The sequence below is a fragment of the Mercenaria mercenaria genome, chromosome 1 (assembly GCF_021730395.1).
Source record: "Mercenaria mercenaria strain notata chromosome 1, MADL_Memer_1, whole genome shotgun sequence".
Lineage (NCBI taxonomy): Eukaryota > Metazoa > Mollusca > Bivalvia > Venerida > Veneridae > Mercenaria > Mercenaria mercenaria.
The window spans coordinates 55,491,489-55,517,484 of NC_069361.1; the positions used below are offsets into that span (position 1 = coordinate 55,491,489).

A 25,996-nucleotide genomic window follows, 5' to 3' on the forward strand; every position below is an offset into this window, starting at 1 on the left:
GCCTTTAAAGGTGGTCAATCACATTTAAACAACATTTAATGACATTTTTTACTTTTTGTATATTCTGGTAGAGAATTATTTAAGGAACAAAAAGACCTATTACATAGAGTTAGATTCCTATTTGAAATGTATATTTTATTATTTTTATAAAATTTTGTAATTACTCCCCTTCAATATGAAAGTATATAAAAAGCTGGGTATTTCTTTTTATTTCGATACAATGTCTAGTTTTACATTTGCATTTGATAGACATATCAACTATTGAACAATCTGAACCAAAATGCAAGTTTAAAAGCTGTGTGTAGCTTCTGAATTCTTTTATTTCCAATCTATCTTGGTTGCGCAACCAAGATAGGCAAAGGGAGGTAATAATAATTTTTCAAACTTGCGTTTCTAATGAATTCCATCTAAATACATAATTTTTAATGCAAATATTTTACAAATATATGTCTAATATTTATACATTTCCTTAGGCAAAGTATGTTTATCAAATTTATACTTATGATAAAATAACTCTATCTTGGTTGGGCAACCAGGATAGGAAAATGAAATTTTAAAAATACCTCCAGTGAAAATGTAATTTGTATTAAGTGTTAAGTGAACATAAATGAGAGTAAATGATCAGATGCTAAAGTTTCGAACAAATCCGTTACATGGCCAAAATCTGATTATCCACCTTTAATGCATATTACTAAATTAAGGGTCATTACTTTTATATGAATGAGTCGGACAAGGCTTCGCTCTCGCCTTATTTGGATTTCCTCGACAGCGTATATCCCGTATCCTGTCACCAGCAAGCAGTGAAACTAATAATGGACAGATATTATAATTTTGATAAGTATACTTATCAGCATGCTGCTGGACTTGAATTTATCTTACAATACAGATACAGTTATTTGTAATATGTTAACATCAGAGAGATCCATTGTCGTTAAGATGGGGCCTCCGTGGCCGAGTGGTTAAGGTCGCTGACTTCAAATCACTTGCCCCTCATCGATGTGGGTTCGAGTCTCACTAGGGGCGTTGAATTCTTCATGTGAGGAAGCCATCAAGCTGGCTTACGGAAGGTCGGTGGTTCTACCCAGGTGTCCGCTTGTGATGAAATAATGCACGGAGGGGCACCTGGGGTCTTCCTCCACCATTAAAGCTGGAAAGTCGCCATATGACCTATCATGTGTCGGTGCGACGTTAAATCCAACAAAAAAAATTGTCGTTAAGAATACTATTCCTATAGACCATACTTTAACCTTATTTCTAATATAAATAGATGCTTAAATCATCACATTCAATGATATTATGCTGACGTCACGCCGACGTGATATTTAACGCTATGTATGCATCGAGAAATATCACTTTCAAATTTGATCAAATATTTTACGTAAAACATGTTTAGATCAAAATATCACCATAGAACAACTGTCTTGAATAATTTGCACACGCACGCACGCACGCACGCATACACACACACACACACACACACACACGCACACGCACACGCACACGCACACACACACACATACACATACTCGAAGCAGTCCTATCATAATGGATCTATATTAGAATTGACATGATTTATGAACAAACCGTGTTTGAACACCATTTATACACCCCGGCAGTTATTTACGAGTACGAAATTATTACGCTTGACGTATAACCGCCCATGTATAAATAATGTTAAAACACCGTTTTGCTATCAAGCATTTCTTAATTACAAAAAGATAATTATCTTTTTTCCATAAAACATACCATTAACATTTAGTTTTCTATGATGTCTCACTGAAATATTTGTAAAAATAAAGCATAATACTCTCAACACATGCATAGTAAAATATTTCATATTGTCTCCATGTGTCTTTACGCCTAAAGTAATACAAAGAAAGCTGTTGGGAATGCACGATATGCTCCGCTTGATGGACTCTCGAAGGCAAGTGGTGATGTAATTTGTATTCTGTAACACTGGCTTTTGACCAGTCAACCTCACAAACATCAGGGCCATCTACTGCCTACAAACAGTCATCCTAAGAAAGTTGACAACCAAAACCGTTTTTCAGTTATACTGCTGAAACCATTACTAGTCTTGAGGTCACTATGACCTTGATCTTTGACCTGCTGACCCACAAGACAGAGGGCTAGAAAGTTTGACGACTGACGGACAAAGCATTTGATTAGTTAATGAGCGAAAACCGTTTCGTCATTTCTGTTAGAAAACGTAAATTTCGTGCGCCTTATTTAATTTTGATTCAAACTGAATGAAACAAAAATATTTTAACGTTTGGAAAACGTTAAAAAAATTAAAGGTACAATGGGTAACACTATAAGGTGGGTAGACTCGTGGCGAAATAAAAAGCCTGCAGACACGTTTTTCATGACTCAGAATAACTTGAACAATTTTAGTAAATATACACAAAAAGTTTCAAAGATGGGGCAGGACTTCGTTCTGATGAAAGTATTTTTAATTTCCCACTATACCTATAAAGGAAAATTTAACCAAACAGCCCCCCCCCCACGTCCCCCGCCCCCCCCCCCCACCCCACACACACACACCACCGTCCCCTTTTAACTCGTTCTATATCATATTCTAACATGGCTCAATTTGATTGCCAATAAAACAAAGAAGAAAATTAAGCTCTGCATATTCTGCGATAAACAACGGTTGACGCGCTTACTGCTAAGAAAGCATTATGATGTCAATTATGATGTCAAATTGACGTATGACGTCCGGCATATTACTTCTCGTATAAATGAAGTCCAGTTGAAATTTTATCAAAATTGACTGCGAAAGCTTGTTTTTTTGCTGTTGTTTTTTTGCATGCGTAATAAAAGTATCACATACATAGCCGACAATATAAGGATAGTTGACTCCTGGCGAAACCAGGAGGCATACTTAAGCTCACCTTACATATTCTTTCTATATATTTTACCCAGGATCATTTTAGGGTCCTCCGCGGCCAAGTGGTTAAGGTCTCTGACTTCAAATCACTTGCCACTCACCGATGTGGGCTCGAGCCTCACTCGGGGCGTTATACTTTTTATATTAAGGCATTCTTCAAAGAGCTTCCCATAACGACTGTGTAGTAGTTTCAATCAAAATTTTCCTTTCAAGACAATGAAAACTATTTCAATACAGGAAGAAAATACAAATGTATTTCAACATAAAACAGTCACCTCCAGAGTTGCCACCAGTCACGGCTTGGGTTACGGATGCTGGTGGTGGCGGTGGTGGCGTTGTTGGTGGTGGCGGTGATGGTGACATCGCTGTTGCTGAAATATAAAGTATAATAGATTAACAGACAAGCTATAAAGTACCCTACCGGAAGAGCATTTGTCATACCTGATGCTTTGGATACATCAAGCTACAATATGCTAGTAGCCATAACAATTGCATAATTAAGATAAATAGCTCACGGTTAGTAAGTTTATTTTTCATCACCTCTCAAGAAAAGGGGATATACTGCTTTACTCAGTGTCGTATTGTTTGCTTTGTGTGCGCACAAATTTTAAAATATACGTGCACGTATAACAATTGCGTGCACGCGTAAAAACATACGTCTACCTGTATACTTTTATATGTGAACGCGTAAATATGTATACAGTCGAATACCGTTACCTCGATATTCAAGGGACTGTAAAAATTGCATCGACGTATCCGAAGTTCGACGTAACGATATCGACCATATGGGACTACTTTGTACTTGTGTCGGAAGTCTATAGTGTCATTATATCCAATGCATTTTCAAAGGGTTTGAAAGGGGAAAGACATAATATAAAACGTAAATACAATTTTAATTTTAACAAATAAAACACCCTATTTTAATAGTACATACATACATACAACTTTTTAATTTTTCAAAAAATGCGTGTAAACATTAGCATTTTTGTTCCTTCCCTAAACAAGTCTGAATGTAGCGGTTATGTTCCTAGATGAGTAGTCATTTTGACTGTGCTTCGATAACTAAATTTGCCAGTTAAATACGCATATTGTTACTGACAACCCTAAATGGCAGTTCTTTACTCCGTCAGACAGAAAAAAATATTTCATCCAAATTAATTGTTATATTGGACGCTGTTTTATAAGACTAATTATTGGGAATTAAATGCAAACTTCCTGACATTTAAATTGGATAAGAGATTAAATAACAAACAAAACAAACAAACTTGATTAGATTAATACATCGCCGGACAACAATAGGTTGAGTTTCACACCTTACACATAACATGGATACTTTTTGACAAGCTGTGATATCGACGAAACCAGGTGTAAAAACAGTACAAGTAAGTTGACGGGACTGAAAAATCTCATCGAGCTAAACAAAATATCGAGCTAATCATATCGAGGTAATGATAAATAATTACATTGAAATATATAGGGAAAAATCGGGACCGACTAAAACACATCGTGCTAACCGGAGTATCGAGCTAACCGATATCGAGCTAACGATATTCAGCTGTATATAGATGCACGCTTATATATATGTACGTCCGCGTGTATATATCCGCGCACTTGTCATTACGCGTGCATTTTAAAATTTACGCGAGCACGTCCATATATGCCTGTACCTACATATTTACGTGAGCACGATAGAAAAATATACATGTGGACGTATATATTTACGCGTGCATGCACATTCAAGTTACACTTAAATATACGCGTGTACCTATATATTTACAAGTCTACGCGTAAATATATACGTGCACGTATACTTCTACTGGTGAACGCGTAATTCTGCGTGCACGTATACATAAGCTTGCACGCATATAAGGACGTACACGCGTATTTATAGGAGCACGCGTAATGACAAGTGCACTTACATATTCACGCGCACGTCTTTAAAACTGCATTTACATCATCAAGCGTGCGCTTATAAAAATATATACGTGGACATATATATTTAAGCATGCACGAATATTTTATACGTACACGTATATTTTGAAATATGCGCGCACGCTAAGCAGACATTCGACACAAAAGGTACACCATACATATTATCCATATGGTTATCTATCCATGTTTCATACAAAATGTCTTGTACTTTTTGCAGTAACGACAGGATCTACCATGTGTGACTTACGACTTACGGAAGAATAGACAGATTGATGAACGGACGGGAGGACAAACGGAGAAAATAAAATGATTTGCAGGTTTGTCTTCTACCTGCTAACCAAGTATCATGGAATCACCACTTGTACTTCATCATAAATATATTCCTATATTCCACTTTTTGTCAGACCTTGGACTAGCGTTGCTATAGCAATAAAAGACTTACATAAGGACATAAAGTCTCCAGTATTTTAAGTCATGACAGAATCAATCATTTGTTTCCATAGCAACATCATTTCTTGCCATTGCAACAAAATAAAAGAGTTAACATATCCCTCATACCTCCATTTATCCATATAAAAAGCCTCATGACAAAATATCTTGTACTTTTAAAGTTATGATAGAATCTACCATTGATGCCCAACAGGACAGAGTTGGATGAACGGACGGTAGACAAATGGAAAAAAAAATTTGCATGTTCTTCATATTGTCTTCGGCAGCTTTACTAGATATCATGAAAACATCACTTGTACTTTTAACGTTATCACAGAATCATTTTTTGTCATAGTATCGACAATTTCTTGTCAAAGCAACGAAGGGACATGCATATTACATATAGCCCTTAATAACCCTCGGACGGTGTAATAAACTTGGATACATTTTTCTCTTCAACCTCCTATGTATGTTTTAACGATCATCATAACTTAGAATTTAATAAAATATTTAGGAGCTGTAGCGTTTGATGCAAGTGCATCACCGAAACCGAAACGTTATTAGCATTATTAAGATACTATTACTTTGCTTTTCAATAGCTCTTTTGTGAATATTTCATTCGGCCCCTTAATTGAACTTTAGCTTCAGATGTACAGTTATAATATCTGCTTCACAAATTATGTTAATTATTTAGCTGCTTTATTAAATTTATTGTCGATAAAATTTGACCTTACGGTGTATAAAGGCAAAAGAGATCAATATAACTGCACTTTGTTATGTATTACAAAAGTCCTTCAATACTGACATTTTGATACAAGCAGGTTTTAAAGGATAATTCAAAAACACATATGAATAAATCCGAAATATTTTTGTTTTGCAAAAATATATGATATTGTGTCTTAAAATGTATCGTATGATCGTTCGACGACAATTATTTTTAGATATCTGGAAATAAATGCTACATTTCTTAAGAAGGCATTAAAACTTAATTACTGACAAACTATATGTTACGGAAACATATGAGAATCTTGCTATTTTTACTATGAAAATCAGGGCCCAGTTGTTTGAAACTTTAATCGGCTGTTAAACTAACCGCCTGTTAAATTTTGATTCAAAATATTAGGCATGATGGGAACTACTAGAATGATGTTTTAATTTTACTGTAAAGACATTTTAGTGTTGATGATTCTTAAATTAAAATATGTTTTAATAAGTCTTCTAAAATACCGAAATGTAACTCTAAAAGTTAATCGACCGTTAGCTTAATCGCCTGTTAAGGTTTCGAACAACTGGGCACAGAAAGCGTTTCAAACGCTTTACTCTCGGTAAATTGTCTCGATTATAAATATCTATATTTTGATGACACTTTCATTAATTCTGCTATAGCTCTTGGTTACAAAGACGGGAAAATGTCTTTATTGCCGTGGCGGCCCAGGGTTCGATTCCCGACGCGGTCATCTTTTTTCCTTGATTTGGAATTTTAAAGATATTTTAGAAACAAAAACTTATATTTCAATGTTCATAATATGACCAAACTTCAATTTGACAAATAGAGATTATTTTTTAACCAAACCTGGAGGTCATTGCCTTTAAACCGTTTTTATTTTCCACTCAATTCTGTAACTGCGAGGGAAGTAAACTAATAGACATCTCTGCTTATAAGTACTGGCCTGACGCAAGAGTTGTCATTCTTTGCGGATTACAACTAAAACTTCTGTTATTGACTTTGACAAAACTATCATGAATTGCACATTTGTAAAATCATTTTTGGTTATTTCATGGACTTAGAAATCAATTTCTAGACTTTATTTAATGTCTTTCTGTCTTTAAAGATGTAAGGGTCCATCTCTAGACTGTATAGACTTGACATGGAGAATATCTACAGTAATATTTGCATGCGCATGTGGTAGCTTTCGTCAGCGCAGTAGCGTTCACATGTACAGGTGTGCACAAGGTAGCTTTTGCGTACGCATGTTACTCTTACGACAAAACTGCAGCGTGTGCACTTGACGTTGATGACGTTAATAATTGATATAAGTTTACGAAAATATATCCAGCAGTTGCGAGGGACGCGACGGAAGGTCAGATCAACGGACGGACATGCGTGATTCCAATAAAGCCCAAATACACTTTTTATCTTATGATAAAGAAATTAATATCGGAGACAAATCTGCTCTGATTCTGTTTTACGGGAAATATTACCGTCCATATCATCTCGGTATTGAAATATTCGTATCTTCTCACTTTTAAGCCGATTTCGAAATTCAATGTTATTACCGTGAACTGTTACAGAAGACGTAACAGTTAAAAAGTAATTTTAAGAACAACATTACCTTTTCCTTTAAAAGTTAAAAGTAAACTAATATAATTGAAGAAAAGTATAGAATTCCACATACTGTTTTTATTTTTTATTTTTTCTCCATATGGATTTTTTGTTGTATGAAAAATTTGAAAGGCATTGCAAAACATGATTAACTTGCTTTTATATTCCTGCTCATTTCTTTTATGTTACTTATATGCAGCCAGATTCCATTTATAACCGATCCCACTGTAACTTAAAGCATAGTAGATATTTTGGCACGTTTTAATTTGGCCAGGTGACCTAGTTTTTGATCCCTGGTGACCCATATTCCAATCTGACCTAGATTTCATCAAGAAGGTCATACTGATCGAATTTTACAAATATCCAGTGAGAACTGCAGCCCCTAAGACACACAGTCTGTCTTTAATTTGACCTGGTGACCTAGTTTTTGACTCCATATAACCCAGTTTCAAAACTGGCCTTAAGATCAACAAGACAAACATTCTGACCAAGTTTCAAAAAGATAGGGTCACAATTGCGGCTTCTAGAGTGTTATCAAGTTTTTTCCTTTGATTTGCCTGGGTGACCTGGTTTTTTACTTCTTATGACCCAGATTCGAATTTGACCTAAGGTCATCAAGACAAACATTTTGACCAATTCTCATGCGTTTCAAACTTAGACTGTGGACTCTAGAGTGTTAACAAGATTTTCCTTTGAAATATAGTAATTTCTGTAAAATTAAGGGCGACTTACACTATTCCTAATGGTCAGATTTCACTCATAATCGAACTCATATGAGATCTTTTGCTCATACACATTCTATATAAATATGATTTGGAATGCTGAAAGAATGAAGGTGTTATAGTGTAAACAAGGTAAAATACAGGGATTATTGCAAAATCAAGAACTCATAACTCTGGTCCTACTTGTCTGATTTTGTTCAAAATTGAACTTATCCAAGATCTTATGGCAATACATATACTATGTAAATATATTTTGGACCGGTGAAGCAACGAAGGTCATGGAAGGTGCTAGAGTGTAAACAACGTAAATTATAGTAAGTTTTGTAAATAAAAGGGCACATAACTCTGGTGCTACCAGCCCGATTTTGCTCATAATCGAACTCATCCAAGATCATGAGGTAATACATGATTTAGGACTGGTGAATAGAGTGTAAACCAGGTTAAATATAGCAAATTTTGTCAATCAAGGGCATATAACTCTTGTCCTACCAGCCCGATTTTGCTCATAATCGAACTCGTATAAGATCTTGAGGTCATACACATCATATAAATATGATTAGGATAGGCAAAGAAATGAAGATTCAAAAATGTAAACAAAGTGAAATATAGCAAATTTTGTCAGTCAAGGGACATGCTAATCCGATCTAGCCAATAATCGAACTCATCCGAGGTCTTATAACAAAAAAACATTGTGATCAGGTTTGATTAAGATTGCTTCAAAATTAAGGATGCTAGAGTGTAAACAAACTAAATGTGAACGGACGGACGGACGGACGACGGACATTTATCAATCCTAATAGCTCACCATGGGCCTTCTGCTCAGGTGAGCTAAAAATATAACTCAGTATTATTTTATTGGGAGGCGGGGCTGGGTTGGGGGCATGGTATTCTTACATACAGGGTGTTTCATAATATTTGTTACCATTTCAAGCTAATATAAAATGTACATGTAACACATAACGCGATTAAATGTCAAAAGTAATGAGAAAACGTTGACGTCATGTCTTTATAAACGACGTCATCAAAACAAGTCATATTTTCAAGATGGCATTGCCCATAGAAAAGTGCACTGCAGTGGTCAAGCTGTATTATAAAGAGTTTCCAGCGGTCACAGTTATTCGATCAATGCATCCTGGGGATGAGAAACGTAGCAAGATGCAAGTGCACAGAACAGTTAAAAGGTGTGAACAATCAGGGTCAGTTATTGACAGATGACATGGTAACACCGACCGACCGAAAGCACTCCGGTTTTCAGAGAGGACGTCATCTTGAGCACATGTTGTAAAACGGAACTTTTTCTGTGAAGGGACATTGAGGTGATCATTTTAAGTAAACCCGCTGATGTTATGTATCAAATAAAACTTTATTCTATCTCCTACTAGTATCGCTTAATGACAATCATTTAAAAGTAGGGTCATACATTCCACATTTTGACATATTTAAAAAAGCGAGATGGTCACAATCTGTACAAGTTATAGAGATTTATCTATCTGGGGTGTTTTTACTTAAAAATTACCTCCCCACCCCCCCCCCCCCCACGCCCCCCACGGAACCTACTGAAAAGGGTCCGCAACTCTTACAGCATATCTTCGTCTTCTAAAAAAATTATCATCACTTATAAAAAATTCATATATAGAATATTGTTAAAGAATTATACGATTTCTTACATGACGTAAGTGCCACGCCTTCAAACACTTCCACTTCACAAATTGTTAACGGACTTCTTTGTCCCGTTTTGCGATTGACCTTGACCCAGCGAGCACGAAGTGGTGACGGCACCGACCAGGTAATTATAGTTCCAGAAGGACCAGACATAAATGCGCCGAGCTCGTATGCATCATTCGTTAAGCCAGTAAAGATATGCAAGTCCCGCAAATCTTTCGCTGAAAGGAAAGTTACATTTGAAATATTACAATTTTGAATATCACATTATATCAAATACGTATGCTCAAAATACATACGTCAGATTGCACCATTTTGTCCTGGATCGCGACTGTTTCATCCAATATCACAGGCTGTTTCAGGTTCCGGGACAAATACTGATATAACACCACAAAATCGCACATTGGAGTATTATCGGACAAGCCGTCAAACATCGTTTTTGTTGTTGATGTTGTTGTTGTTGTCGTTCTTTTTGCAGTTAAGATGTTTGGACTATACAAAACTCTGATATAATAAACGTTTGGTATTCTACTATTTTGTTAGTAAAATAGTGTTTCTTTAAATTTTCTATGGTCCAAACTACAGACAACGCGTTCATTGGTTTTATAGTCCGGGATGCACTACACGTCTTTACCTAAAGCCTGTCCAACATTACTGCATAACTACAATTCGAAAACCAATCTCAAAAATGTTATCCTTTTTTAAATTTACCACAGGGTCACAATATACCTGGAGGTACAGTTTTATACTACTGGTGGTACCTGGGAATTTTTAACCCAAACGGTACGCCATAGTATGTCCCATCAAAGTGAAACATAGTCTCGTCAGAAATATCAAAGTTTTCACATATTCAATTGCCCATTTTCTTATACAGCCTTTAAAAACTTGCCTTTTTGTCATGAACTTTGGGTATTTAACCTTACTTTGCTCCATAATTTTCGAAAGAAAGACGATTATGAGAGAAACTGCTTTCACTTTTAATTCTGGATCATACGTGTGATTTTCTGGGGGCTTTTCGCGCTCTGTCCATCTAGTTAGATTGTTGTGCGTCTGTACTAGAGTGGCTGCCTTTGTATGAAAAGCGCCTTTGAATATGTTTGTCATGAACAAAGGGTGTAAATGAATATGTTTGTCATGAACAAAGGCGGTAAATGAATATGTTTGTCATGAACAAAGGCGGGAAATGAATATGTTATACTATACAATATATATTTCAAAATGTTCAATAATAAGCTGATCATCTCTCGTAAATTTAGAACATTTCTTACTGGCCTATAGGTATAGGAGAGAAAATGTGTTGTTAAAACCTAGTTTTACCTCGCTAAGTATGTAAGAACGTGATCAGTAAACTCTTTAAAAGTGAAACCATACTTACAACAGCAATCAATACTGTTGTAGATCTTTACACTACCAATAATATAGGTGTCACCAAGGTCAACTTCCCATGATGCGTCATTTGTGATGGTGGAAGCGCACGTGCCATGCAGGTCTCCATCTACAGCTAGGCTAGGTAAGTTATCACTGCTGGTGTCCGTCTGGTACGCCTGTTTGTTCAGTGCGATATTGTTCGCTTCTGTGAATAATTAATACAACTATTTCAGCCGATGCAAAAAAAAAATCAATAAAGATATGAAAAGATCCCATAACGAATAGAATAAACCGAGTTATAAACGGAAGCCTCGGTTTGATATTGAGTCTGTTCATGAGAGGTAATAAAAAGTGCCTAGTGCACACTACAAGCGCTGGTGCAAGGGCGGAACGTTTTGATCATTATACAATACATTTAAAAGGACTGGCCTCCAGATCGTTCGAGAACAACAAGAAATATTTTTACGATGAAAACTGAAAAGCGTATGTAACGCTTTACCAAAGGTAAACTGTCTCGATTATAAATATCTATATTTTGAAGTCATAAAACACTTATTCCGCTATAGCGCTATTGGTTACGACGGCAAGAAAATGTCTTTATTTCCGGGGATCGATTCCCGACGCAGTCATCTTTTTTTTCCTGATCTGGAATATTTAAAATATTTTAGAAACAAAAACTTATATTCTGATATTCATAATATGACAAAACTTCAATTTGAAAGTAAGATCACTTTTAGCCAAATCTGGAGGGCGGAGCCTTTAATGGACTTCATAATCCAAGTGGAAACTTACGTTGACAGTGCCCAATAGCAATAAAAAGCACTCACTATGAATTGCCTGTCCCTAACAACGTCATCCGTGAGACACCGGAAGTGAATGCAAATATACATGTTCTTTTACGTGGAGGCTTTGCACAGTCAACAGAAAAATGCATAATGAGAAAGTAGACCTAAAGGAGGAAGGAGGAATTTTTTTTCCTTATACAATAACATTTCCACTGTGTCAAACGTTCAGGTGGAAAATGTATGCATTACAATATCGCCAAAACATTGAAAATATATGAAATCAAAGCAAGACATCTATTGCAAAACAATCAACAAAATTCTTCACTCTGCATTCAGAAGTGACTGCACTTCAAAATATAGAACTGTTAGTGGTTATGGTATTGTTTCATTATATTTGTTAATGCAATACATGTATATACATGTCATGTATGATAAAATGTAATCGTTAAAACCGCATTATCTGAATCAGTGTAGCTTTTGATACACGCCTGGTAAACAACAGAGCTACCTCTTTCAGCTTCCGAGCTAGTACATGTCGTGATAAATGAACATCAACAAAGTCGAGCGTCATTATATTTTATTTAAGAAATAATCTATAGCAAAACGATGGGCGGTTATACGTCGGGCGTAATTATTTCGAACGACGTATAACCACCCGAGTGTATAGGTAGTGTGGTAAGCATCGTTTTACTACAAATTTTCGGATTCTAATATGAGTTTTATTGTAAAATTTAGATCAAATATGACAGAACTGTTTCTTCGCGCATGCATGGCGCCAACTGTTAGGTCGTCACGCTCTTTGTTTATGCACGCCAGGACCGGAAATGGTAAAATGACTTGCGGAAGAGTTCAGGTTGGATGCAATAGATGGCGAACTATTCTGCAAAGCGAATAACCAACTTAATATACTATATCTTAATCAAGACAGTTGTTCAATGTGACATTTCGTTTTAATGATGATATTAAGTAAAATATTTGATCAAATTTGAAAGCGCTATTTCTTGATGTATACATGGCGCTATATATCACGTCGACGTGACGTCAACATTATATCGATGATTAAAGCATTGTTAGTCATATTAGAATTGTATTTTTACAAGCATTGTATCGAAAACTTAAATTCGCTTATTTATTTTTGATTTGTGGTGGTGGCGATGTTTACCATGCAGCAAGCTGATTTAGCTGTGAATGTGGGCCGTTTCGTCATGAAAGCACTTTCATTGTGAAATGTTTGTATTTTAACTGATATCAAGCATCAAACCGAGTTGGCGTGAGATAGCTGTTAGGTATACAATGTATTTGGAAATTAAATTTATACCGAAAATGGTATTGGAGTAGAAATATTCACTTTTTATTACCCAAAGCAAAGCAAAACGAATAATTCAATTTGAATTATTTAAAAAGAAAATGTTGAGCAACTTCTGGGATTCAAACCTGTTTTATCCGAAACTTGATTGCGCTTCCTAACGCGCAGCCTAGTCGTGTTGCAAAATGTATCTGCTATTAAATATACACGTTATTTTGCATACGGTTTTCTAACAAAGCCAGTCCTATTACATCTGTCAGGATTAGGCTTACAGTTTAGTGACGCACTATACTATTACATCTGTCAGACTCAGGCTAACAGTTTAGTGAAACATTATACTATTACATCTGTCAGACTCAGGCTTACAGTTTAGTGACGCACTATACTATTACATCTGTCAGACTCAGGCTCACAGTTTAGTGAAAAACTATATTATTACATCTGTCAGACTCAGACTCACAGTTTAGCGACACACTATACTATTACATCGGTCAGACTCAGGCTAACAGTTTAGTGACGCACTATCAATTACATCTGTCAGACTCAGGCTCACAGTTTAGCGACGCACTATACTATTACATCTGTCAGACTCAGGCTAACGGTTTAATGACACACTATAGATTACATCTGTCAGACTCAGGCTCACAGTTTAGTGACGCACTATACTATCACATCTGTCAGACTCAGGCTTACAGTTTAGTGACGCACTATACTATTACATCTGTCAGACTTAGGCTTATAGTTTATTCTAGCATAAAACTGCTGTTATTGTCACTTTTCGGGGGTGTTTTAACAGGAGAAAAAAACGTGTATTAACAGAGAGATTCTCGCGCTCACGTGCTGTTATAACATTTTATATATGCTCGTTCCGTGACAAAGTGTAAACGTATTACGGCCCTAAAAACGGATAATTCAGAAGGAAATGACGTCAACGTGAGAAAAACGTTGACTTTATCGCGCATTTCATGGAATCGTAATGACGTTGGCGGACAATATATTCATTTACCTAGTTTTTACGCGTTTTGTGCTAGAATAGCGTTGGCGCATGTTCTTTTCGTGTTATAACATCTTCAGAATCCCTAACGGGCTCGAATACCAACCAATCCCTCGGGATTCTGCAGATGCTAGCACGCAGATGTTTTAACACAAAAAAGCATGCGTTATGTCAGGCTCAGACTCACAATTTAGTGACGCGCTATATTATTACATCTGTCAGACTCAGGCTCACAGTTTAGCGACACACTATACTATTACATCTGTCAGACTCAGGCTCACAGTTTAGTGACGCACTATACTATTACATCTGTCAGTCTCAGGCTCACAGTTTAGCGACACACTATACTATTACATCTGTCAGACTCAGGCTTACAGTTTAGGGACGCACTATACTATTACATCTGTCTGGCTCAGGGTTACAGATTAGTGACGCACTTTCAGTTACATCTGTCAGACTCAGGCTTACAGTTTAGTGACGCACTATACTATTACATCTGTCAGACTCAGGCTAACAGTTTAGTGACACACTATCAATTACATGTCAGACTCAGGCTCACTGTTTAGTGACGCACTATACTATTACATCTGTCAGACTCAGGCTTACTGTTTAGTGACGCACTATACTATTACATCTGTCAGACTCAGGCTCACAGTTTAGTGACGCACTATCAATTACATCTGCCAGACTCAGGCTCACAGTTTAGTGACGCACTATACTATTACATCTGTCAGACTCAGACTAGCAGTTAAGTGACGCACTATCAATAACATCTGTCACACTCAGGCTTACAGTTTAGTGACGCACTATACTATTACATCTGTCAGACTTAGGCTTATAGTTTATTTTAGCATAAAACTGCTGTTATTGTCACTTTTCGGGGGTGTTTAACAGGAGAAAAAAACGTGTATTAACAGAGAGATTCTCGCGCTCACGTGCTGTTATAACACTTTTTATATATGTGCGTTCCGTGACAAAGTGTAAACGTATGACGGCCCCAAAACGGATAATTCAAAAGGAAATGATGTCAACGTGAAAAAAACGTTGACTTTATCGCGCATTTCATGGAATTGTAATGACGTTGACGGACAATATATTCATTTACCTAGTTTTTACGCGTTTTATGCTAGAATAGCGTTAGCGCATGTTCTTTTCGTGTTATAACATCTTCAGAATCCCTAACGGGCTCGAATACCAACCAATCCCTCGGGATTCTGCAGATGCTAGCACGCAGATGTTATAACACGAAAAAACATGCGTTATGTCAGGCTCAGGCTCACAATTTAGTGACGCACTATACTATTACATCTGTCAGACTCAGGCTCACAGTTTAGCGACGCACTATACTATTACATCTGTCAGACTCAGGCTCACAGTTTAGCGACACACTATACTATTACATCTGTCAGACTCGGGGTCAAAGATTAGTGACGCACTATTTTATTACATCTGTCAGACTCAGGCTCACTGTTTAGCGACGCACTATACTATTACATCTGTCAGACTCAGGCTCACAGTTTAGCGACAGACTATACTATTGCATCTGTCAGACTCAGGCTAACAGTTTAGTGACGCACTATACTATTACATCTGTCAGACTCGGGCTCACAGTTTAGCGACACACTATACTATTACATCTGTCAGACTCGGGGTCAAAGATTAGTGACGCACTATACTATTACATCTGTCAGACTCATGCTCACTGTTTAGCGACGCACTATACTATTACATCTGTCAGACTCAGGCTCACAGTTTAGTGACGCACTATACTATTACATCTGTCAGACTCAGGCTCACAGTTAAGTGACGCACTATCAATTACATCTGTCAAACTCAGACTCACAGTTTAGTGACGCACTATTACATCTGTCAGACTCGGACTAACAGTTTAGTGACGCACTATCAATAACATCTGTCACACTGAGGCTTACAGTTTAGTGACGCACTATATTATTACATCTTTCAGACTCAGGCTCACAGTTTAGTGACGCACTATACTATTGGGTTAAACATATTTATTTATCAAGATATACATTACATATAACATCCATACAATACAAATATCAAGACAAGTGGATTGAATTGAAAGTGGCTAGGGCTTATACCCGCCTGATAAACTACAGAACTACTTTAAGAGGTATACGGTAATGCTGCGTTTACACTTAGCCACGATGTCCACGAAGTCCACGATTTGAGAGAAGCGTAGTGAGCGTGGGGGCTCCTGGGATCGAATCGTGGTGATCTTGAGGGATCTTGATGGAATCGTGATGATCGTAAGGATCGTGACAAAATTTTTGACAGCTAAAAATTTTGCCACGATTATCCCGATTTATCTTAAATCTTGAGAGAGCGTGATAGAACGTGGAAATCGTTGTAGAGCGTAATGCAGCTTAACAGACCTTAACGTAGCGCATCAGACCTTGATGCTCCATCGTATGGGGATCTTCGTGAACTTGGAAACACGATTCTAAGTTCCACTAGATCTGCAGGCATCCGTACATAGTTGACGTTGGAGCCGACATCTTCACGCCTGAGTTCTGTGAAAAGTTGTCCCAGTTGGTGCCTTCGGTTTCCACTTAACCATGGTCTCACCCACCAGGTCTTAGGCTTTCTATTTCTTCTTCTCATTTCTCTCTTTTATATCCTGCCATATTCCGACCCTTGTTGCTGCTGCCGACGAGTAACTATTATAGGTATACACGAAAAATGCAAATTCAGCATTTTGTTTATCAGCTCTTTGATGCATAGCTCGTTCCTCTTTAAAATCTCTGCAGAGAGAATGAGAGGATGACCCATGCCTCCTATTTATACTCCAATCGTGCTCAAAACGTGACAATCTTGATCAAATCGTGACCATAAATCGTAGGAGAGCTTAACAAAACTTGATAAAGTGAGGGATCTAAACAGAACGTGACAAAGCGTGATAGCATATCGTGGTAATCGTAAGAGAACTTGAGAGAACTTGATGAAAATCGTGGCAGATCTCGACCAGAATCGTGTTGGTTTCGTAATAAAACGCTGCAGGTAGTAACAAAACGTACCGAGAGCGTAAGAAAGCGTAGTAATACAAAATTCGTGCAATAAATCGTGGAGCTCCGAGCATTTCTTTAAATCGTGGACATCGTGGATAACGTGGCTAAGTGTAAACGCAGCATAAACTGCTCTGTCGCAACTTCCGAGCTAGTGCACGTCGCGATAAAAGAACATCAACAAAGGTGAGTGTCATCATATTTTTGCATTTTTACAAGCAGTGTATCGAGTATCAAATATCGGGGAATGGTAGACGATGTAGATATGAGTTTGCTAATTCATTCTTAATTTGTGGTCGTGGTGATGTTTACCAACAAGCTGATTTTATTTTACAGTAAATTTCAAATGAGGACAACCCAAAGTAAATATTAAAACGTTTAAATTATGAACAAAGAGCTCTGTTCATGCAACACAGAGCTATCTCCTTAGCGACATGACTATCTCCTTCACGACAGAGCTATCTCCCTCAATAAAAAGTGAATAATTTTACTCCCGAACCATTTTCGGTACATATTTTATTTCCAAATGCATTGTATATTTTACAGCTATCTCAACCCTACTCGGTTTGCTTCTTAATATTAGTTAAAATGTAAATATTTGAAATGAAAGTGCTTTCATGGCGAAATGGCCAAATTTACTGCAAAATCAGCTTGTTGGTAAACATCACCATGACCACAAATTAAGAATGAATTAACAAACTTAAAGTTCTCTGTAAAGTTAAATCATATCTACATCGCCTACTATTCCCCGATTTTTGATATTCGATACACTGCTTGTAAAAATGCAAAAAAAATATGATGACATTCACCTTTGTTGATGTTCTTTTATCGCGACGTGCACTACCTCGGAAGTTGCGACAGAGCAGTTTACCGTATACCTCTTAAAGAGGTAGCTCTGTAGTTTACCAGGCGTGTTATAGTAATTCTCTCCACTACATACTAAGTATCGGTACAAGGTTATGGCGGTTAAAATTGATTACGATAATAAATCTCGACCAAAGTTGATACTTTGATTGTTATAATAAAAACGGAGCGTAAGTATTGACACGAAACAGTCTAAGGTAAAGATTAGAATATCTAGAAGTTAGTAAGGTTGTTAGAGGAGCGATATTAGACGTTGAAGTCGGTGAGATAACTGAGATTTGCAAAACTTCAGTCAAAACGTTTTGATTTCTCTATGTATGTGTGGACAGTGTGGAATATATTTTCATTAGAGTCGTCCGATAAAGATGTATTTCCTAACAGCAGAGTCTTTAGAGAGACAGTACACTGTTCGCTAACGGAGTTTATTAGTGGTGCTCTGATTGTATCATATTTTCTGCAGTGAAAAACGAATTGTGTTGTTGTTTCCCGCTCTCCGCAAGTGCACAGAGGCGATGGAATCATATTTTTTGAAAAGAGGTCATCAGCAAGTGAACTACAGTTTGTACGGAGACGGGTGTGGAAATCTACATTCTCCGCTTACCTGAAAATAAATATGATGGCACATTGCTGACTGGCATAAAGAGTTGTCTTTTAAAGGAGGAAAGAGTCGGCGCGTCACGAAGTGATATTGGAAGACCATTAAAGGCTCTAGTAGTTGAAGGAAAAAAAGCGTCGAAGTATTGTGTTGTTCGTGCTCTTGGTACTCTAAAATCCTCATTGTTGCGCAGACGGTATGTTTCGTTGTGTACAGAGGGCGGACAAAGTTCAGAAAGGTATGATGGAGTTAGATTTGACTTCGTCTTGTAGAAGAGTATGAGTTTATGTTTTTGACGCCTTGACTCAAGAGTGTCCCATCCAATCTCGTTTAGAAGTTTTTGTCTAGAGACTAGTTTTGTAGCACCAGTGACAAACCGAGCGACCTCATTTTGGACTTTTTTAAGAGTTGCGTTTAGCTCACGTGTGCAGTTGGCAAATACAACATCACCATACTCTAAGATGGGGCAAACAAGAGCACCGCCAAGCGGGGCAATATACGCCCAAAGGGTTACATCAGAGGATGGGAGCAAAATTTAAAGAACTTGACTGTTGAAGCCCAAAGGACAGGAACAACAAAAAGAAGAAAATCCAGAAAAAAACCTAAGTCCACAAAAAAATTCTTACCAGGTAAAGTTATGTCAAAATACACCTAAAAATTGGAGGTACCATCCATGTTGCACCACAGAAAAGTGATCTCGGTTTTTCCCTACGGCAAATAATAAAAAAGTTTCAAAATAAGCTATTTATAGTAACAAAAAAGGAAGTAATACAAAAAAAAACTATTGTAAGAGAACAAAAAAGGGATCTGCCAAATTAAAACAAGAGCAATGCAATGCAGAACAATAAACACAAAGCAAAGTCATATATGACCTTTGACCCCCAAGTGTGACCTTGACCTTGAAGCGAGTCATCTAAACCATGCGCTCTGCACGTCGCCTCAGTGTGGTGAACATTTGTGCCAAGTTTCTTTGAAATCCTCCAAACAGTTCAAGAGTTACAGAGCGGACACAGCAAAGTCATATATGACCTTTCACTCCTAAGTGTGACCTTGACCTTGACCTTGAAGCTAGTCACCAGAAACAAACGCTCTGCCGTCGTCTCCATGTGGTGAACATTTGTGTCAAGTTTCTTTGAAATCCTTCAAGCTGTTCAAGAGTTACAGAGCGGACACGAAATTGCTAACGGACGGACGGACGCACGGACGCACGGACGGACAGACGGACACCGGCGTCATAACATAATGCGTCCCTTCGGGCGTATAATAAAGTACATATGTATATGGTGTCCGATAAAGGTGTATTTCCAAACAGCAAAGTCTTTAGAGAGACAGTACACTGTTCGCTAACGGAGTTTATTAGTGGTGCTCTGATTGTATCATATTTTCTGCAGTGAAAAACGAATTGTGTTGTTGTTTCCCGCTCTCCGCAAGTGCACAGAGGCGATGGAATCATATTTTTTGAAAAGAGGTCATCAGCAAGTGAGCTACAGTTTGTACGGAGACGGGCGTGGAACTCTGCATTCTCCGATTACCCGAAAAGAAATATGATGGCATATTGTTGACTGGCATAAAGAGTTGTCTTTTAAAGGAGGAAAGAGTCGGCGCGTCACGAAGTGATATTGGAAGACCATTAAAGGCTCTAGTAGTTGAAGGAAAAAAAGCGTCGAAGTATTGTGTTGTTCGTGCTCTTGGTACTCTAAAATCCTCATTGTTGCGCAGACGGTATGTTTCGTTGTGTACAGAGGGCGGACAAATTTCAGAAAGGTATGATGGAGTTAGATTTGACTTCGTCTTGTAGAAGAGTATGAGTTTATGTTTTTGACGCCTTGACTCAAGAGTGTCCCATCCAATCTCGTTTAGAAGTTTTTGTCTAGAGACTAGTTTTGTAGCACCAGTGACAAACCGAGCGACCTCATTTTGGACTTTTTTAAGAGTTGCGTTTAGCTCACGTGTGCAGTTGGCAAATACAACATCACCATACTCTAAGATGGGGCAAACAAGAGCACCGCCAAGCGGGGCAATATACGCCCAAAGGGTTACATCAGAGGATGGGAGCAAAATTTAAAGAACTTGACTGTTGAAGCCCAAAGGACAGGAACAACAAAAAGAAGAAAATCCAGAAAAAAACCTAAGTCCACAAAAAAATTCTTACCAGGTAAAGTTATGTCAAAATACACCTAAAAATTGGAGGTACCATCCATGTTGCACCACAGAAAAGTGATCTCGGTTTTTCCCTACGGCAAATAATAAAAAAGTTTCAAAATAAGCTATTTATAGTAACAAAAAGGAAGTAATACAAAAAAAAAACTATTGTAAGAGAACAAAAAAGGGATCTGCCAAATTAAAACAAGAGCAATGCAATGCAGAACAATAAACACAAAGCAAAGTCATATATGACCTTTGACCCCCAAGTGTGACCTTGACCTTGAAGCGAGTCATCTAAAACATGCGCTCTGCACGTCGCCTCAGTGTGGTGAACATTTGTGCCAAGTTTCTTTGAAATCCTCCAAGCAGTTCAAGAGTTACAGAGCGGACACAGCAAAGTCATATATGACCTTTCACTCCTAAGTGTGACTTGACCTTGACCTTGAAGCTAGTCACCAGAAACAAACGCTCTGCCGTCGTCTCCATGGATGAACATTTGTGTCAAGTTTCTTTGAAATCCTTCAAGCTGTTCAAGAGTTACAGAGCGGACACGAAATTGCTAACGGACGGACGGACGCACGGACGCACGGACGGACAGACGGACACCGGCGTCATAACATAATGCGTCCCTTCGGGCGTATAATAAAGTACATATGTATATGGTTTCCAGGGAACGCCGATCAAGACAAATTTGAGCTTTCGCATAACGTTAATACGTTGATAGGCCTTCTTCACTATACATGTATATTCAATATGGGTATCCCATTTCAGGTTGTTCGAGAAAAAGGGACCCAAATGTTTGTGATTGGACACATCTTGGATTTCTACATTGTTCATATAAATAGTAGGGTGTGATCTGACATTTGGTCTACGAGAAAGAATAAGAGATTCAGTTTTGAGAGGGTTAAAAACCAGCCCTTGGGACGCCCAAATTGAGATCTTCCGTAGGTCGGAGTTAAGAATTTCTGCAGCAGGTGCTGGATCTTCCACTGTGATGTAGAGACTAGTATCGTCAGCGAATAGACGTTTGTTGGCATTTATATCAACGACAATATCATTTATAAAGATGAGAAAGAGCATGGGTCCTAAGATTGACCCTTGGGGTACACCTGCTTGTAAATAGTTACAATGTGACTTCGCTCCAGGAATGACCTCTCTTTGTCTCCTGATAAGACAAGAACCAACCAAGAAGACTACCGGTAATGCCAAAGCGTTTCAGTTTGTGTAATAGCCCAGTATGCCATACTCGGTCAAAAGCCTTACTGATATCACAGAATACGGCTCGGACCTCCTTTCCAGAATCAACTGCTTCAAAGAAGAAGTTATGCAAATAAGTAAGTTAATTTACAGTAGAATATCCTTGCACGAAACCTACTTGAAATGAAGTTAGGAGACTGTGTGAGGATAGGTGGTTGTAGACATGCTTGAAGACAACTCTTTCGAAAACCTTACCTGTTGTACATAGACGAGATATGGGACGATAATTCCCTGGTGGAGATCGATCACCAGATTTAAAAATTGACGTCACGAAAGCTTCCTTCCATGGTTCAGGAATTCAGATGTTCGTAGAGACAGATTAAAGAGATCAGATAGAGGTAGGCTAGCTGTACAGACAATTTTTAAGAATTCTATTGTTTATGGTGTCGGGGCCAGATGCTTAACCAAGAGATAATGAATTTTAGAATTGATTCCACTTCTGTTGAAGATGTTCTAATTGCTTCTAACGAAAAAGGTGACGTTTCATCGTCTACAAGTGTTAGTGCATTGGTAACATCTAGGATAGTCTGGTCGCGAAAAAAGTTATTAAGAATATTAGCTTTGGTTTTTTCTTTTTCAGCAAAGTCGTCACCATCTGCTAATAGTGGAATGGTAGAGGAGACACTATACTATTACATCTATCAGGTCAGGTTCAGATTAGTGACGACTAACATACGCGATCAGTACAGTTTAGTGACACACACATTACATTGTCACTGTTAGTTGGACGACTATCACAACTGCATTATTGATGTCGGGCTCTCAAACTACAATTATCTTCATTTTAATCGTATGTAGTGAACAAAACGCAAATTTCATATATTACTATTGCGAAAATGTGTATAAAAGTAACGCTTTGGCACGGGAGGCAAAACTATTGTTTGATTCGACTAATTTGTAAGTTTTTTTTTCCCGAATTGCGGCTTCATTTTCTAAGATCAAGAAATAAATTATACGTCATTCTAAATGTCTATGAGGTTGATACAAGGGCATTTTCAACTTTTAAAAAATATTCGCAAGAATGACAATAGATGGCAAAAATATATATTCCCATTGCAAAAATCGGACAGAATCACAATTTCAACATCTTCTTTTTACATTGGATTGTTGCGTTTTAGTAAATAAGACATCCTGAAAGTATTTTTTGTCCAAAATGCCCAAAAATTATAATGAAAAATACATGTACACCACGAAAACATTATTTATTTATTTTTTTTTTTTTATATTATTTTTTTTTTTTTTTTTTTTTTTTGATTTTTTTATGATGATGATGATGATGATGAAAAAATGGACATTTCTACCCTCAGAGTTCTTAGAAATGATATATAATCAAAAATGGCATTGTCGTATAATTCAATAGAAATCACGCAAACGTGTCACTTGTTACGGAGTAGATGAAACGAACAGTAGTACCCACTTCTGCTTTATTTCTTGCCGCTGTTTAGGCAGAAACAAGAAATAATTATCCTCGAAAAAACATACAAGTCTATTTAGGCCTACCAGAAAAAAAGAAAAAGAACAAAAAATACAGAATAAGCAAAACGCACAAGTAAAAAAGTAAAAATAGAATAACTAAAAGTCGCAAATTTATCTGTAAACGAATTGCAAAAAAAAGTATTAGTACCATTGCTATACGTCATCAATTCCTAGACTAACATTTCAGTAAGTCATAAAATGATCACACTTACCAGCACTGATAATGATCCAGACCATAAATATAGTAGTCACTTTTAATGTTGTAACGACTGTAGCCATCTTCATCGTGCCTCCGATACCACTATATTAACAGATTTCAAACTGCGCAGTACTAGACATATCATACAGCAATCAATTTTCTTCAATTTGAGAAAGTGTTACAGGTCTATACAATCGCACGAGCGTTTAGGGTTAATAAGCTTTTGCTTCCTTTCAACGAGATGCATTGTACGGTTTAAGGAAGCAGTGTTGGGACATATGATCCAAAATGGCGCTTGCACGTAGAGTTTCTTTACGGAAAGTGAAGGGTAATTGAGGCAAAAAGTAACTGTCTGAAAGACGTTGCGACAGCAATAAAATGACGTTAACAGATGTCCGTTCTGCAACATATTATCGCAGTATTACGATAAAAAAGACAGTGCAGTTCAAGTGTCCATAATTTTCATACAATATGCTACCAAAAAGACCTATCAAACAAATACTTTTTTCAGTGCTCTTTGCTGAATAGGACATTTTCATTTAGAGCTAGCAGTCCACAGCTGCAGTTTCGCATTTGACCTGCATGGGGACACTTATTCTGTTAAGGTCAGTTAAATGTTTGTATGTCTAATCTGGAGCATCATAGCACGTATATACATTCCGCATTGATTATCATTTTGAAGGTAAATAGAGACTTCAGTTATTGACACTTACTATTACTTCAAGGTGTTGACCCAGGTCAATCACATCTAAGTCTGGAAAGTACCAACGGCTACTAGTTACCTAAAGTGTCGGCCGCTCAACCCTTGCGTTAGATTCTAATCCGACTGAGGTTACAACTGCTGGTCTTATATGACACCGGTTCTGTGTTGTCAAGGAAGCGGACTTGAGGGTGAATCAAAAAATCAAAAGTACATATATAGCTTATATAAAGGTAATATTAAAATTAAGATCTTCAGAAAACACAACGATATTACACAGGTTGACAAATATGGTAAATTAAGCATCGTGACTTTTGGAATGTTTTACCTGATGTCCCTTTAGAACAGAAAAGAAAAATAAATTTGTACTACAATTTATTTTATAATTTTATTTTAATTAATATATTTTATTGAAAGTATATGTTGTCACTGGAGAAAAACAATTAAAAACAATTAGTGTGTAGAGAAACTATTCATTAGGGTAGAACATGAGCAGACGCATTAACAGCATACATGTACCAAAGCTAATCAAATTAATACTCTTAGCAAAACTGATACAAATGAGTTTCGTTTCAATGATTCAACAAACTTCCAGAAGCAATCAAATAAATTTAATAATCAACCCATCAGTTCAAGCTGGGTTTATTTATTCGATGATCAAAGCTACATCCTATAATCCATTTGTAGAGCATGTAACGTTTCATATTATGAGCCGCGCCATGAGAAAACCAACATAGTGGGTGTGCGACCAGCATGGATCCAGACCAGCCTGCGCATCCGCGCAGTCTGGTCAGGTTCCATGCTGTTCGCTAACAGTTTCTCCAATTCCAATAGGCTTTAAAAGCAAACAGCATGGAGCCTGACCAGACTGCGCGGATGCGCAGGCTGGTCTGGATCCATGCTGGTCGCACACCCACTTTGTTGGTTTTCCCATGGCACGGCTCTTATATCAAAAATAAAACTATAAATCTTAAATGCAAACTTGAACACGATAAATAATTCAGGAAAATTTCAAGGTTTATGTACAGGAGCAGCGGATTAAAAACAACTTGAAATTGATGTAAAATCAATATAAATTGATATAACTTAATTAACACATTTGATGAACTACTGTTTCGCGGGGTCAAAATTTCGCGATTTTGGAATTTTGACTATGTTCGCGATGTTAAATATTCGCGAAATTGTAACAATGGTATCCTACTTGCATTAGTATCATACTAATGGTGAATATTTACGCGAGGATTAATTTTAGCGAGATGTAGGGCCTCGTGAATATAGCGAAAATTAAACCCTCACAAAAATGTCTGCTTTTACAGTATT

General features: G+C 37.3%; 1 protein-coding gene across 1 annotated transcript; it reads right to left on the reverse strand.

Moving 5' to 3' along the window:
• Positions 1 to 696: 696 nt before the first annotated feature.
• LOC123536948 (fucolectin-1-like) lies at positions 697 to 24,103 on the reverse strand. Its single transcript, XM_053548963.1, has 6 exons — positions 23,990 to 24,103; positions 11,334 to 11,531; positions 9,964 to 10,179; positions 3,166 to 3,261; positions 1,747 to 1,776; positions 697 to 806 (listed from the first exon to the last, which is right to left on the reverse strand). The coding sequence occupies exons 1-6, from the start codon at positions 24,060 to 24,062 to the stop codon at positions 697 to 699; spliced, it is 723 nt and encodes a 240-aa protein (XP_053404938.1). The 5' UTR covers positions 24,063 to 24,103.
• Between the last annotated feature and the right edge of the window lie 1,893 nt (positions 24,104 to 25,996).

Bases quoted from the DNA above. Each gene is read 5' to 3' on its own strand.
- LOC123536948 (XM_053548963.1), bottom strand. From the start codon at position 24,062: ATGAAGATGGCTACAGTCGTTACAACATTAAAAGTGACTACTATATTT. The intron at 10,180-11,333 runs GTAAGTATGGTT...CTTTCCTTTCAG, and splicing joins CAACAGTATTGATTGCTGTT to CGAAAGATTTGCGGGACTTG. The intron at 807-1,746 runs GTATGTTTTATG...GTCCATTATTAG, and splicing joins TAGAAAACTAAATGTTAATG to TTTCACTGCTTGCTGGTGAC.